Genomic DNA, 13,685 nt, shown 5'->3' on the forward strand with positions numbered 1-13,685 from the left:
AACGGGTTCCAAGAACTTGTCGCCTCCGCACTTCGCTCACACACACACACATACACATACACAAATGGAGTTTCAATATGGCAGATGATGAGTTAAAAGTTCGAGGTTTTCTTGCTGCCTTATGGAGGGGGTGTGTGGGAAGGGAGGGGGCTAAGTGCATTGGTCGTTGGCGTTGCCAGATGGAATTAAATCATAAATCTTCGGCTGATGAATAAGCCACAGCATAAAAGAAACTTAACCCTAGAAGGTTGACAATTTTACTGAAAAGTTTTAAATGAAAATTTGTTTCCCAAATAGCTTTTAATGTGATTTTTTTGCAGTTCGTAAAATAGCAAATAATAATCTAATCTAATTTTAAATATTTATATAATTCTAATTAAATACCACTGCCGCTTTATAAATTCCTCTGCTCAAATAGAACATACCCTCAATTTATCTGTTTTGAAAATTGAGGGTTAATTCCGACTAAGGCTGCCAGATATTGGATGAAACCTTGATTTGTTTGCACGAAACCCTTTGCAATTGCAGCAGTTGCAAAGAAATCGGTGCAACGGCTTTGAACTGAACAATCGCCTAAACATAATCCTAATAAAACAATAAAATGTGAGTAATTAAGTTCGGTCTGCTTCCTTTAGGTTTTTTTTTTTTTATTTATTATTTGTTCTTTCCTGCAGCAGCTTGAGTGCCATCTCTGAGTCATGAGTGAGTCTTTGTTTCTCTTTCGCTCTCCGGGAGCTGGATTTGTTACCCTTTTGGAAAATACGCAGCTTCATTTACTGAGAAAGAGAGGGAGAGGAAAAAGAGAGGCCGTGTGAGAGAGCGTCACTCAAATAACAAATAAGTAAGCTCGACTATAAGATACCATACTTTGAGTTAAATAAAGTAATAGGTGGGGTTACTCAGCTGCTGATATTAAAAAATATAAAAATAATAATATAAAACATAGCATATAAATGAAAAATATAAAAATATAATTCGTCATGAGGCAGGAAGAAGTACTTACTTTACTTAGATTCTTAGAAAAATAAATAAAAATCAACATTTATATGTATACTAGGATGACACCGAGTCAGACTACCCTTGCACTCAATGAGAACTGGGCATAACAAGATCCACCCCATGTGGTGGAGTTTAAGTTTACCTGCGAGCGACAGAGAGAGCGCGATAATGGCGTGGGAGAGCTGCTCTCCAGCGCTCCGTCTCTCCGACGCTCCGGCTCTCTCTCGCTCGCGACGCCGTTTAACGGAGCCAAACGCCTGGGCTCAGCGAAAAGCCGAACAGTTATAGTTTTCTATCCGAAGCGCTCAGTGCCGCTGCGACGGAAACAGCTACCTGGGTAACCGTAACCGTCGTGGTATCCACTCACTCACTCTCTCTCTGTCCGCGTTGAGAGCGCGAAAACTGAATCCGAATCCGACTCGAATCCGAGGCAAACGTAACGAAGGCAGCCGAAAGCTCCCTGGTGATCTCGATCTCTGTTCTCTGCGATCGCTGCGCCCGCAGTTACTACTATTTTTTTCGTGTGCATTCCTGAAACAGAAACTGAAGAGTAATGGTGGACAACGTGTGAGCACTGCCCAGCCAGCCAGCCAGCCAGCACCGAAACACCGCCAGAAACCACGACGACAGCTTAGCCAGCTTAGAGCAGAGCAAAGCACCTGCAACAGTGTCCACCATCCCCATTCCCGTGTGGTGTAACCAGTCCAAGTCCAAGCCGTAGGCCAGAGACGCCGCCAAGATGTTTGATGTTTTCGGGTCCGTCAAGGGCCTGCTGAAGATCGACCAGGTGTGCATCGACAACAATGTGTTTCGCATGCACTACAAGGCCACGGTGATCATCCTGATCGCCTTCTCGCTCCTGGTCACCTCGCGCCAGTATATCGGTGATCCGATTGATTGCATCGTGGACGAGATTCCGCTGGGCGTTATGGACACCTACTGTTGGATCTACTCCACATTTACCGTGCCGGAGCGTTTGACCGGTATCACAGGTCGGGATGTTGTGCAGCCGGGCGTGGGCTCGCATGTGGAGGGCGAGGATGAGGTGAAGTACCACAAGTACTACCAGTGGGTGTGCTTCGTCCTCTTCTTCCAGGCCATCCTCTTCTATGTGCCGCGCTACCTGTGGAAGTCCTGGGAGGGCGGTCGCCTCAAGATGCTGGTCATGGACCTCAACAGCCCCATTGTGAACGAGGAGTGCAAAAATGATCGCAAGAAGATCCTTGTCGACTACTTCATTGGCAACCTGAACCGGCACAATTTCTACGCCTTCCGTTTCTTCGTCTGCGAAGCCCTCAACTTTTTGAATGTCATCGGGCAGATCTACTTTGTGGACTTCTTCCTGGACGGTGAGTTCAGCACGTACGGCAGCGATGTGCTCAAGTTCACCGAGATGGAGCCGGACGAGCGCATCGATCCGATGGCCCGAGTGTTTCCCAAAGTGACCAAGTGTACCTTCCACAAATACGGTCCCTCCGGCAATGTGCAGAAGTTCGACGGACTGTGCGTGCTGCCGCTGAATATTGTCAATGAGAAGATCTACGTGTTCCTTTGGTTCTGGTTCATCATCCTGAGCATTCTGTCTGGCATCTCGCTGATCTACCGGATCGCCGTGGTGGCGGGTCCCAAACTGCGTCACCTGCTGCTCCGCGCCCGCTCCCGCCTGGCCGAGAGCGAGGAGGTGGAGCTTGTGGCCAACAAGTGCAACATCGGCGATTGGTTCCTGCTCTACCAGCTGGGCAAGAACATCGATCCGCTCATCTACAAGGAGGTCATTGCCGATCTGTCCCGCGAGATGGGCGGCGACGACAACAAGCGGCCCTTCGACGCCTGAGCCGGAGTCCGGAGTCCTGAGCGCAAGCCCGAGCCCAAGTGCCAGTAAGTATCAAAGATATCAAGTCAAAAATATAATTATATACCCTCCCCTTGATAAGAAACCCGATTAGTATCAGAAACACACATATATGTATCGATATTTATCGATGTAATACCTACAACATATCGAAAAAAGACATCTTTAATAGCTTTTCAACTTTTGTAAGCAGTTTTTCGTATAAAAAGAATATCCCAAGATCTTAATGATTGTAAAATTTATGTTTTTCCGACACAACAAAGAAATACTTTTCACTGAGAGAGCAAAGAGAGGGAGAAAACGAAAGAGAGAGAGAGAGAGAGAGAGAGAGTTCTTCTGGTCTTACGCGCTCATTTAAGCGTAACGCTAGCAGCATAAAAAAGAGCTGTAACCGGCTTCGGTGCAAGCGAGATGGCAGCTGCGCATGCGCAACAGCCAGCGATAGCTCCATCCTGCTCAATCGCATAGAGCACGAGGGAGAGGGGGCAAACCAGTTTGACCAGCAGTTAGTTGGAGACTGTTGCCAGCAGGGCAAAAGAAGAAGAAAAAGAAACAAAAAAAGAAGCTAAAGATTCTTTCAGACTTCTTTTAGCTTGGCATTTCTCTACTTGATGCCCTCTGAAATTCCCCATAAGCGGTTGTTTACCTTCCACGACCATTTTGTACCAAATACCTATGATAGTTTCCATTATAGTGATCGTGGGTGGAAGTGATCATTAAAATATGCAAGATTTAGGTTCTGATTATTGAGCGGAATGTTACTGGTCAACACTGAATTCGGGTTTTTATAGCACTTTTCAATACTGATTTTGGTATACCATAAAAATAACTATTCAAAGTCAGTAATCCAATAAAAGTTATAAAATATTTGGACAATTCATAAGATAAACTTTACTAATTGCATAATTATTTTATAGATTTTATTTGATAGAAACAGAAAAAAATCCCTTTCAAAATCAGTCTAGATATAATTTTAAAATGGTTTTACCAACACTAGAAGTAGAGTGATCAATATTTCTCATTAAAGATGTTTTAAAGTGATTTAAACTTTTTTGACAGAATACATAGCGAGCTCGTTTTTAGGTTAAAAATTCTACATTGATCATAGCAAACTACAGGGTATTTGTTAGTCTATTTGTAACAGCCAGTGTTGATCAGAAAACCAAGCTTGTTAGCTCATTTATTAGTCGTTTCCATGGCCTCTGATTTTCTTAAATTGCCTCGGCCTCAAGATTTTGATATTCTTAAGAGCTATGCTGTGCAATGCTATATATTTCATGAACTTGATAACAGAATTTAAATTTGATATTTATATAGTATGATTTACACTTAAATTGTGTTTTTATCATAATGGTTAATTTTAATATTTATCTCAGTTACCATTTAAAATCCCCTTTAAATATTTAGCTAAACATGAAATTGGGATTCACGTTTTGGGTTTCTTTCGGTGTGTTTAGGTTATTTTTTATTTTTGGGCACAGCAGCGGCGTTGCCGAACTTGGAGATAAGGAAACGTAGCCTCTCAACGTCGCTGCTCCGTCTGTCGGTCGGACTCGTAATCAGCATGAAGTCGAGAGTGGCGTCGACTTGACTTTACCCCGGGCTCGGCCCGTCTCGACTTGGATTGCGTTGCGTTGCCCAATGTGCAGACATTTTCCACTGGGAGGCGCGGGACATGCAATGCCAATTAGAAGTTGGGCAACTACGTGACAGTTTGGGGCACTTATCTAATCGAGGGCGGGGGCTTCCAGAGCCAGATGCAAGGGGGAACAGCAACAGAAACAGACCTGATAAGGTGCCAAGATACAGATACCACGAGATGCCGAGATACAGATAAATGAACAGGCACAGATGCTGTTGCCGTTGATTGGTGACAAAGTGTTGCAATTAGCACACATTTTCATTTTCATTCCATTTACATTTTCATTCTCATTTCGAATCCGAATCGGACAGACAGACCCCCCTCTACCCACCCCGAAATGGCCTCCTCACCTCTCAAGATCAGAGATCACAAGATCCATATGGATCTCTACTGGACCGTACCGTAGTTTCAATTAATGGCTGCTGGCTGGCACACAATTTAAGCGGCCTCCTCCGCAGCTTTTGATGCCTGCTGATGATGATGATTGTAATCAACAAATAAGCTACTGTTTGTTGTTTTTTTTTTTTTATATACCCAAAGTACACTCATGTGGTTTTCGTCTGACCGCCAATTTGAGGTATCAATGAAATGAATGAATGAATGGACCGCTCTGTCACACCCAAAAGCCCACTTCCCACCACCCACTTGCCAGAGGCTTAGGCTTACTATGCCACATTTTGAATGGAAACGATAGGCAGGCACGCGAAAACTATTGCTCTCCATTTTATTTGTACTTTATTTTGTTATTTTCACCATGCACGCACTTAATTCGCCAAGTCGGCAACTCATTTCCCAGGCTTTTAATTGCATTAATTGCTTTCAATTAGCGCCACAGCGCTGAGAATCGAGCCGGAGAATAATGTCCAAAAGTGAAACTCAAATTGGAAAAACTAGAAACGTTGAAAGTTCGGAAAAATGTAAACAATTATTTTCACTAGATCTTGGTAAAAGTTATTGTTTAGTTATTCTCAGGCCATTAGGGTTTATTCTCTAATTGATTTATGCGGTTAATATTTCGTATAAAATTAATGTGAAATTAATTCAAAAGATCCAGTTTAAATTTGTAAACTTAAATGTTAATAAATCAAAGCAATATAATGGGGAAAAGGTTTTTAAAAAGGTATTTTAGAAAAGGTATTAAAAATATGGCAGAACTTGTAGTGTATATCAGAATCCCCACCAAAAAGACAGACAGCTGTCAAGGAAACCAAAAAGAATATAGTATATATACACAATCTTATCTTTATTTATTTTTTTTTAATTCTCAGTGTCATCCTTCAGCATAGTTCTGATAAAAGATATATATATATATATTGTGTAATCCCAAGCCATAAAAACTAGTCATTGTTTTATGATAAACCCAACATCTTTCTCCATTTTTCTTTGCAGTTTCATGCAGCCGAAATTGGGTTAAGACGATGATAAGATGCAGTCGGAAAATTGGGGTAATCGGAAATCGGAAATCGGAGCTGAAGGGGGGGAAAACAGAAGCCAAGCCGACAATGTAGATGAGGCCTTTCGAGCTAATGACGAGCTAATGAACACATATCAACGAATTCCATGGTAAAAAACAAGCAACAACCGTTTTGTGTGTACTGTTTTTTACAACCAACAACAAGACACGTACAATTACAACAATAAACTACAACAATCATAACAATAACAGTAACAATAACAATAACAATAACAGATACTAGCCGCAGCCAGAGAGATGTAAGCTATAAGGATGGATCGCTCGGGATCAGGGATAATCAAGAACAAACTCAACAACTCAACAATTCTAGAATTCCCTGATCCCACCGATCCCAGGCCATGCCAATCTCGAAGAGCATTTTTGGAACCTTTAAAAGACAGGAGAAATGACATTTGTCAAAACACTAAATGTACGAGTATATATTATATATTTTTTTGTGCGAGTTATGATAGATCTATACAATACACATACACACACACACATCCATATATATTTTTAGTGAGCAATTACACACATATATATTTATACATAAATATACAGACGTACAGAAAGATATATACATATATATATTTATGAATGCCACATGCGAGTAATATTTATGCTAAGAGTTGTGATCATTGATTAAGACATTTAAAGAAACAAGGAAAAAAAATGCAAAAAAAAATACAAAAAACGACAAACAATAATTTACACTTAGTAAAAAAAAGAACGCCAGCAAATATAATACATATATACTTTATTTCAATTTTTACACTTTTAATTTAGCAATTTTCGCCAGCAAATAATAATAATAAAAACGATAATTTTAGTACTTTAGTTCCCTTATTTTTTTTTTTCATATCTTTGGTAGCATTTATTTAGTTTAGCGCAATTTTTTTTTATACACACACACACATACACACACGAACTCATCGATAAAGAAGAGAAAATCAATTTAAATATATGTATATATATATATTATATATATATATGTATGTTTATAGGCGTATATATTTTTGTAAAGAAAAATCTAAATACAATAAAAATATATATGTATACATTTAGCGATAAGTGTAAGCGTGGAAAAGACAACAAACAAACAAACAAACAAAAAATGAAAGACTCAAAAGCAATATTTAAAAAAAACATAAAAATTAAAGAGGAAAAGCAATGGAAAATCAAATAAATGTTTGTAACAATTTTGCGTGTTTATTCCGCGAGACGATTAGCGAGCCAAGCCCTAAGCTAAGTTTCAATTTCAATTCCATATACTTATAAATACTTACATTAAACGAAAATAAAACCCACACAAAACATGATGATGATTTCTTTATGGTTTATTATTTGTTGTGTGTCCAGCACACACACAACGCACACCACACACACACACACACACACACACACACACACACGGCCACATTTCATGCGAAAATAAACAAGAAAATAAAACAAGGAAAATCAAAGCAAACATATGGACAAATCTATCTTATCTTGTGGGCTAAGGGGCCCGGAGCAATTACACCCAGAGTGGTTCTGGGGGGGACACTTGAAAGGTTCTCTGTGCTGTGTGTTTTCCCTCTATAGTTTACGATTTACAACCAGTTTTTTTCAGTTTTTTTAGTTCCCGAAACGTGTTTACTTTGAGCAAACTTTGGAACAAACTTAGACTCGGTCTTTGACCCGTTGATCCCCCGGCACCTCGTTCTTTGTTTATATATTTCTTAGTTCCCAGAAACTCTGGTCTAGTCGTGGGACATTTTCTTGAAAAATATATCACATAATCCATTATATATTTTCATAATTTAAAAACAGACCTGGGATCTGTGAAAATGACTTTTTCCGAATTAATAAACAACCCAAGTTGAGTCACTTTTCGTTCGTTTCGGTTGTGGATGTGCAACAGGTGTCGCCTCATTTGCACTTGCACATCCTGTTTATATATGTATATTTATATCGAATACGAATACCTATTGCTATCGGGTTTCCGCTCGTGCCAAATCGACATTAATCCCTTGAAAGTCGGAAAGTATTACTCAACTATTGGTATCGAAGGGTCTGTTTGCGCCAATCGATCCGCAGAACCGGCCCTAGTGAGCTGGCAGCATTATTAATTTACATATAGTAACTTCTTTGTAATGATTATTCTGGGAAGTTTTTAGTCATAAATATATTAATTTAGTCATTATTAAATTTATATTACATTTTTTGATTGTAAAAGTATGTATTTCCTTTTAAATATGATTTAAGGGAAAATCTGTGCCTCTCAGTTGTTTAAATGTGATAATTTGCAGAATATTTTGCAAGATTAATTTATTAATTTTTAATGAAATGACTAATTTAAAATAAATAATATTTAGTTAAAAAAATATATAAACTAAATATGATTTATTTCTAATTAAATGAATAATTTAAAATAAATAATATTTAGTTTATCTGGTCAAGTATTTTGAAATTTTTCACATTTATAAACTACACCTTAAATTAAACAATAAATAAATTATTTAAAAAATAATAAAGAAAAATATATTAAATAAATAAATAATTTTACAAATTTCCACTCGCTTGGCACTATAATTCCCAACTAGTTCTAGCATCTTATGGTACAAGTAAAATATTAAAACTTGAGGGGAAACCCTTTACATCCTTAAGGTTTATGATATGTTTAAGTGTATAAAATATTAAATATATTTATTTTATATATTAGTATTCCCCATATTAGCTAATCTTTAGATTGATTTAACTGCAATATCCAACTTTAAATTGTCGCAATGCCTAGTAATGCTCCGCTCCGTCGTCTCCATTTACATCGAAAGTGTGGCAATAGACGGCCGAGAAGATAGATGTTGAGCAAATTAGCATATCAAATTGAGTTAAACGCTGCAATTGGCCCCAATAAATACGTGAACAAATATTACGGCATGCGGAGAGCTAAGGAAAGCGAAAACGCGAGTGCGAAAATGGAAATGGAAATGGGAAACGGGTTCGAGGAACTCTCGCATACAAAGCAAATGTCAAAGTTCTTTATTTAATATGTGTTTTTTTTTTATTGAATTGAATTTATTATTTGAAATGCATTCCAGGGCTAAAAAATTAGCTTGGGAGAGACTCAATTGTTATGTCTGGCAGGGCACTTAAAATGGTTATTATTTTTAAAATAATTTATATATGTATATCTGATAAGCTATGGAAATGGTTTTATATTTTAGTAAATTGTTTGGGGTATTATTTTTAAATATTAATATTGAATTTAATGTTGAAATAAATGGGATTTAAATGATTGTAGAAACTAAATTCTAATTTTAACTAGTTTAAGCTGATACCTTTAGGAATAATCGCTGGATTTGTATTAAATTAATTCTAAATATTCAGTTAGATATAGCTAATTATCCGTATATATCTCCGACACCCTCTAAACTGAACAATCATGGGGGGTATATTTATCTTAAATACGGAACACACACCGACGACCTTGCACTTGCAATTGTCGGCTGAATTTCGCTTAATTTTGCCACAAAAGAATTGGAATTAGAATTCGAGCAACACCCACAAGCCCACCCATCACCCACCACCCACCGGGTGATGATCACTGCCAGTGGCGACCTCTGGCGGCTTACGTAAGCCACCATTTCACGTAAGCCCCTAAATTTTTCGCCTCGCCATACAATTTATTTATTTAAACAAAATGCCAGTTGCCGCTGACGGGTTTGTGGTCTCTGTTGTTTCGCCGTCAGATTTATTGTTATGCGTTTTTTTTTTTCATTGTTTTTGTTGCCTTTTCCATATAAAAGGTATATATCTTTGTGACTAGACTGTATTCCCGTGATAAACATAAATAATTGTACCATATAGAATGAGTAATGAAGCCCATTTTGATCAAAAACAGACATTTTTAAGACACAAAACAAGTGCCAGCTGGAATTATATGTAATTTTGGTTTTAAAACAATAAGAGTTGGTCTGTTTTTAAGCTTGAAAAATGGTATAGGAACTTTGAGAGTAACCTTTATATATAATTAATAAATATATCATAAATAAATATAATATATAATTAAAATTAATTTAATTTTTCCATAAAAATGTTATGAATTAATATAAGAATTTTTACCTTGATAAGATAGTGTTTTTATTTGCTTATCTTGGCGCCTGTCTGCATATAAATATTTTTTGTTATAATCTATCAAACGACCTCTAACCTCTTATAAATCGATTAATTAAATATAAATACACATTTTGATATCAGTTGAAAACTCTTGCATTAGCATATCACAATTCTGTATGCGTAAGCAATTTATACTTAATATATTTTGTATATTTTTTGTTTTGTTTATCGCAAATGGCAGAGACTTTGTAAGCAAATCCTTCTCGAAATGTTGATCAATTTTCGCTTTCATTTCTTTTTTTTATTGTTGTGGCGACTTCTTTTGTTTATGGCGCACTTTTTGTGTTTGGCAATATAATTGAGGGAAAATGAGTAAAGCTTTTGCGAAATCAGATGCGTCTGCTTCTGGTTTCTGGCTTCTGGTGCCTGCACTTAAGCTATATGCTTCTTAACCATCGAATTGCGGAAGTCTCAATCGTTTTTAATGAGCCTCAAATAGCAGTGACACAGAAAATTCTGCTCAGCATGATCATATAGTACCTTCATTTCATACCCTGCAATTATTTCGTCTATGCCAGCCTTCATTTTTGTAAATATAAATCAATTTGGTCATAAAGTACACAAACTACTCTCAGATGTAATGCAAACAGTCGAAATATTAGTCTATTGAATCATTTCCGGTGCAAACATTTCAATTTATTGACTCAACTGTTGAGTTCTAAAAACTAAAGGGTGTTACCAGTGCTAATTCATGATTAATTTATGGTCGTTTGCTTTGGGTTTTTTTTTTAATTTAAATATATTTGTAAGGTAAAATCAGGGCTTTATATTTAATTGTAAATATTTGTGGATGTAAGTATTTATTTTTTATAAGAATTTAATTTTTAAATGCATTTATATTCATTTTTATAAGAATTTATGAAATTTTAAGGTATTACTTGTGGGTTTTTTATAGCTTTGAAGGGTATTTATGCTGTGAAGAAAGCATTTCCGACCCCATAAATCATATATATTCTGAATCAGCATCAACAGGAGAGTCGATTTGGACAAGTCCCAGACAAATAAATTTTTTATAAATTTTTTCAAAAATTTTATAAGCGGTTACATCGTTAAAATGTTCAAAAATTTGTACAAAAATTTAATTTAAAATAAACTTAAATTTAGTATGCATATTTATAAATCTTATGAAAACTAAAACAAACCCGCTTTCCGAGTTAAATTTAATGCATTTTTAGCTTAGTTATGGATTTTTAAAATTTAGGTTAACGGGAAGAATTTCCCATTGGATCTGTTTTTCCTATTTTCCCCCTCTCTCCCCCTCTCCACCCTTTTTTTTTTTTTGTGCCAAAGACAATCAGCGTTGCTAATTAGCTGGCCAGACAGACGGAGCCGCATTCTATGCAAAATGCTCTAGTTTTGCGGTTTCGAAATCTGTTATTCCGAAATCCAAAATCATGTGGGACGACGACGCCGAGGCTGACGCTCCAATTGACGCGGCAACACCTTTCGCAAAGTTGGGCAAACAGCAATCAAAGCTGGGCAAACAGGGCGGACAAGGCAGCAAACAAACAAAGCGCTGAACAAGCGAAGTTCAAACATTTGTGTTTGCCCAGTGCAACGACGACGACGACGACGACAAGTTGCATAAATTATTATCGAACGCGAAATGCAATTGCAATGGCAATTGCACGATTTGCCTCGGCCTGGGAGCAGCTAGCAACTAGCAACTGGCGACTCAGGCCACCTTGTTGCCGCTAATGACAAATGCATGTTGCTTGTCTTTCACTCGAGTCCGCTTTGCAGGCCAGATCGGGGCTCCATTAGCTCCATTTAGCTGGGGCACACTTGGTCAGTTATCGGAACTATATATAGATATATATAGGCATAACTCTCATCATATTTTTGTCTCGAATAATTTATAATATATATTTTATATTTCATACATTTACCCTTTTTTTTAATTTGTTACATGGTAAATATTATTCCAATTTGCCAGTAATTTTCTTATAAATAATTATTTAATTTTAAACAAATTATTAAAAACTAGCATTTCAATTAATGCAATTATGGGTTAGATTTTATATATAACTAAATAAATTAATCTATAAAAAAGAAACCAATAGCTAAAAAATTAATAAACAATTAAAAATAAATCGATATTTAAAAAAAACAATAATTAAAAGAAAATAAATAATTAAATAAATAAATCAATAATTTAAAAAATAAATCAATAATTAAAAAAATAATAAATAAATAATTCATTTTAACAAAAATCCACTCTTTTGACACTATAATTCCCAACTAGTTCTAGCATTTTCTGAGAGGTAACACAGCTGAATGTTGAGGTTGGGTGGCAAGACAGTGTGGTGGTGTGGTTGTGTGGTGTATGGTGTATGGTAGTGGTTACTCTATCCTAGAAGAGCTTCTACTTTTTGTGCTACTGTGTTACAGTGTACCCTATCTCTCTTTTATAGCTTAGTGCTACGGGTTTATTTGCTATTTGGGAAATAGAAAGAGGAAACGATCAGATATCACTGGAGAGGCTTTGAGATCACAAAGAAATCAAGGAGACTGATCAATCAGAGGAGGAACTTATACAAATGTGAGTACACAAAATATATATATTTTTTAGTTTTAAGAGCTCTTTATTTCTAATATTAAGTTTAAATAAAGGTTTATTTTATAAGATAAAAAATAACAGTAATTTCAGCAAGGAGAAATAGTTAAACTAGAAGACAAAAAGGACAATTTCTGGTATAAGGCTAAATTAAATAGGCTGCTGATTTTTATATATTTATAATTTTTAGCTTTTATAATTTAAATCATATAAAATGGCGTCATTTTCGACCTTATAAATCATATATATTCTTTATCAAAAAATTTATAGGGTAGGAAATGAGTGCTTCACTGCTTTGCAAACTTTGTACAAAAATTTGAATATGAATTAAGACTATAATAAATAAATAAATATAACAATATCATTGCTTTAACCAACTTGCATTTCCATATTTGCCTCAAAAACCAAACTAAACTCTTGAACACGATGCTCAAATATTTCTTCAGGCCGAAAGTAGATCAAATGCAAGCTGCACTTGCCTGTCATTTGCATTTGCAGTCACTAAAAATCACTTAGCAGCATGTTAATAGTTCGTTTTCAACCGTTTCTTAAATAGTACTTGGTTATTACCATAGCTGGTTAAAGAAATATGGCCAAACAGAAGCTGAAAGACCATTTAAACGCTTTTATTGGAGCAAAAAGATGGCAGCGAGAACAGGATTTCGTTCGTTTATATCGATATAGGGGCACGAAATCACGTGCACTATCGCTTTAAGTGGAAATTTATGGGGCTTCATCAACACCTCGCTTGGGGTTCATTAAAAACCCCATTCCAAGTGCTACAAATCTGTTCATGAACTGCAACAATTCCAGGTGCGATTAACATTTCTCGCATGGAATCCATAAAATACTTGCAAGCTTAATACCATGGATTTTAAGATGGGGGATATTTTTGTTTGTTATTAAATAAAGTTTAAAATAAAAAAAAAAGAAATGAGAAAGATAATAAGGAAATATACGTTTGGATTGGATAAACTTTGTACTTATCAATTAAATATTTTTATTTAATACAGGAAAATCTATA

The 13,685-nt window shown here is 36.3% G+C and overlaps 1 protein-coding gene across 1 annotated transcript; it reads left to right on the forward strand.

The window, feature by feature from the left end:
• Nucleotides 1-1,282: 1,282 nt before the first annotated feature.
• On the forward strand, nucleotides 1,283-7,271 carry Inx2 (innexin 2). Its single transcript, XM_017167173.3, has 2 exons — nucleotides 1,283-2,877; nucleotides 5,883-7,271. The coding sequence occupies exon 1, from the start codon at nucleotides 1,739-1,741 to the stop codon at nucleotides 2,831-2,833; it is 1,095 nt and encodes a 364-aa protein (XP_017022662.1). The 5' UTR covers nucleotides 1,283-1,738; the 3' UTR covers nucleotides 2,834-2,877; nucleotides 5,883-7,271.
• The last annotated feature ends 6,414 nt before the right edge of the window (nucleotides 7,272-13,685 follow it).

This window comes from Drosophila kikkawai, chromosome X, assembly GCF_030179895.1.
Source record: "Drosophila kikkawai strain 14028-0561.14 chromosome X, DkikHiC1v2, whole genome shotgun sequence".
Classification (NCBI taxonomy): Eukaryota; Metazoa; Arthropoda; class Insecta; order Diptera; family Drosophilidae; genus Drosophila; species Drosophila kikkawai.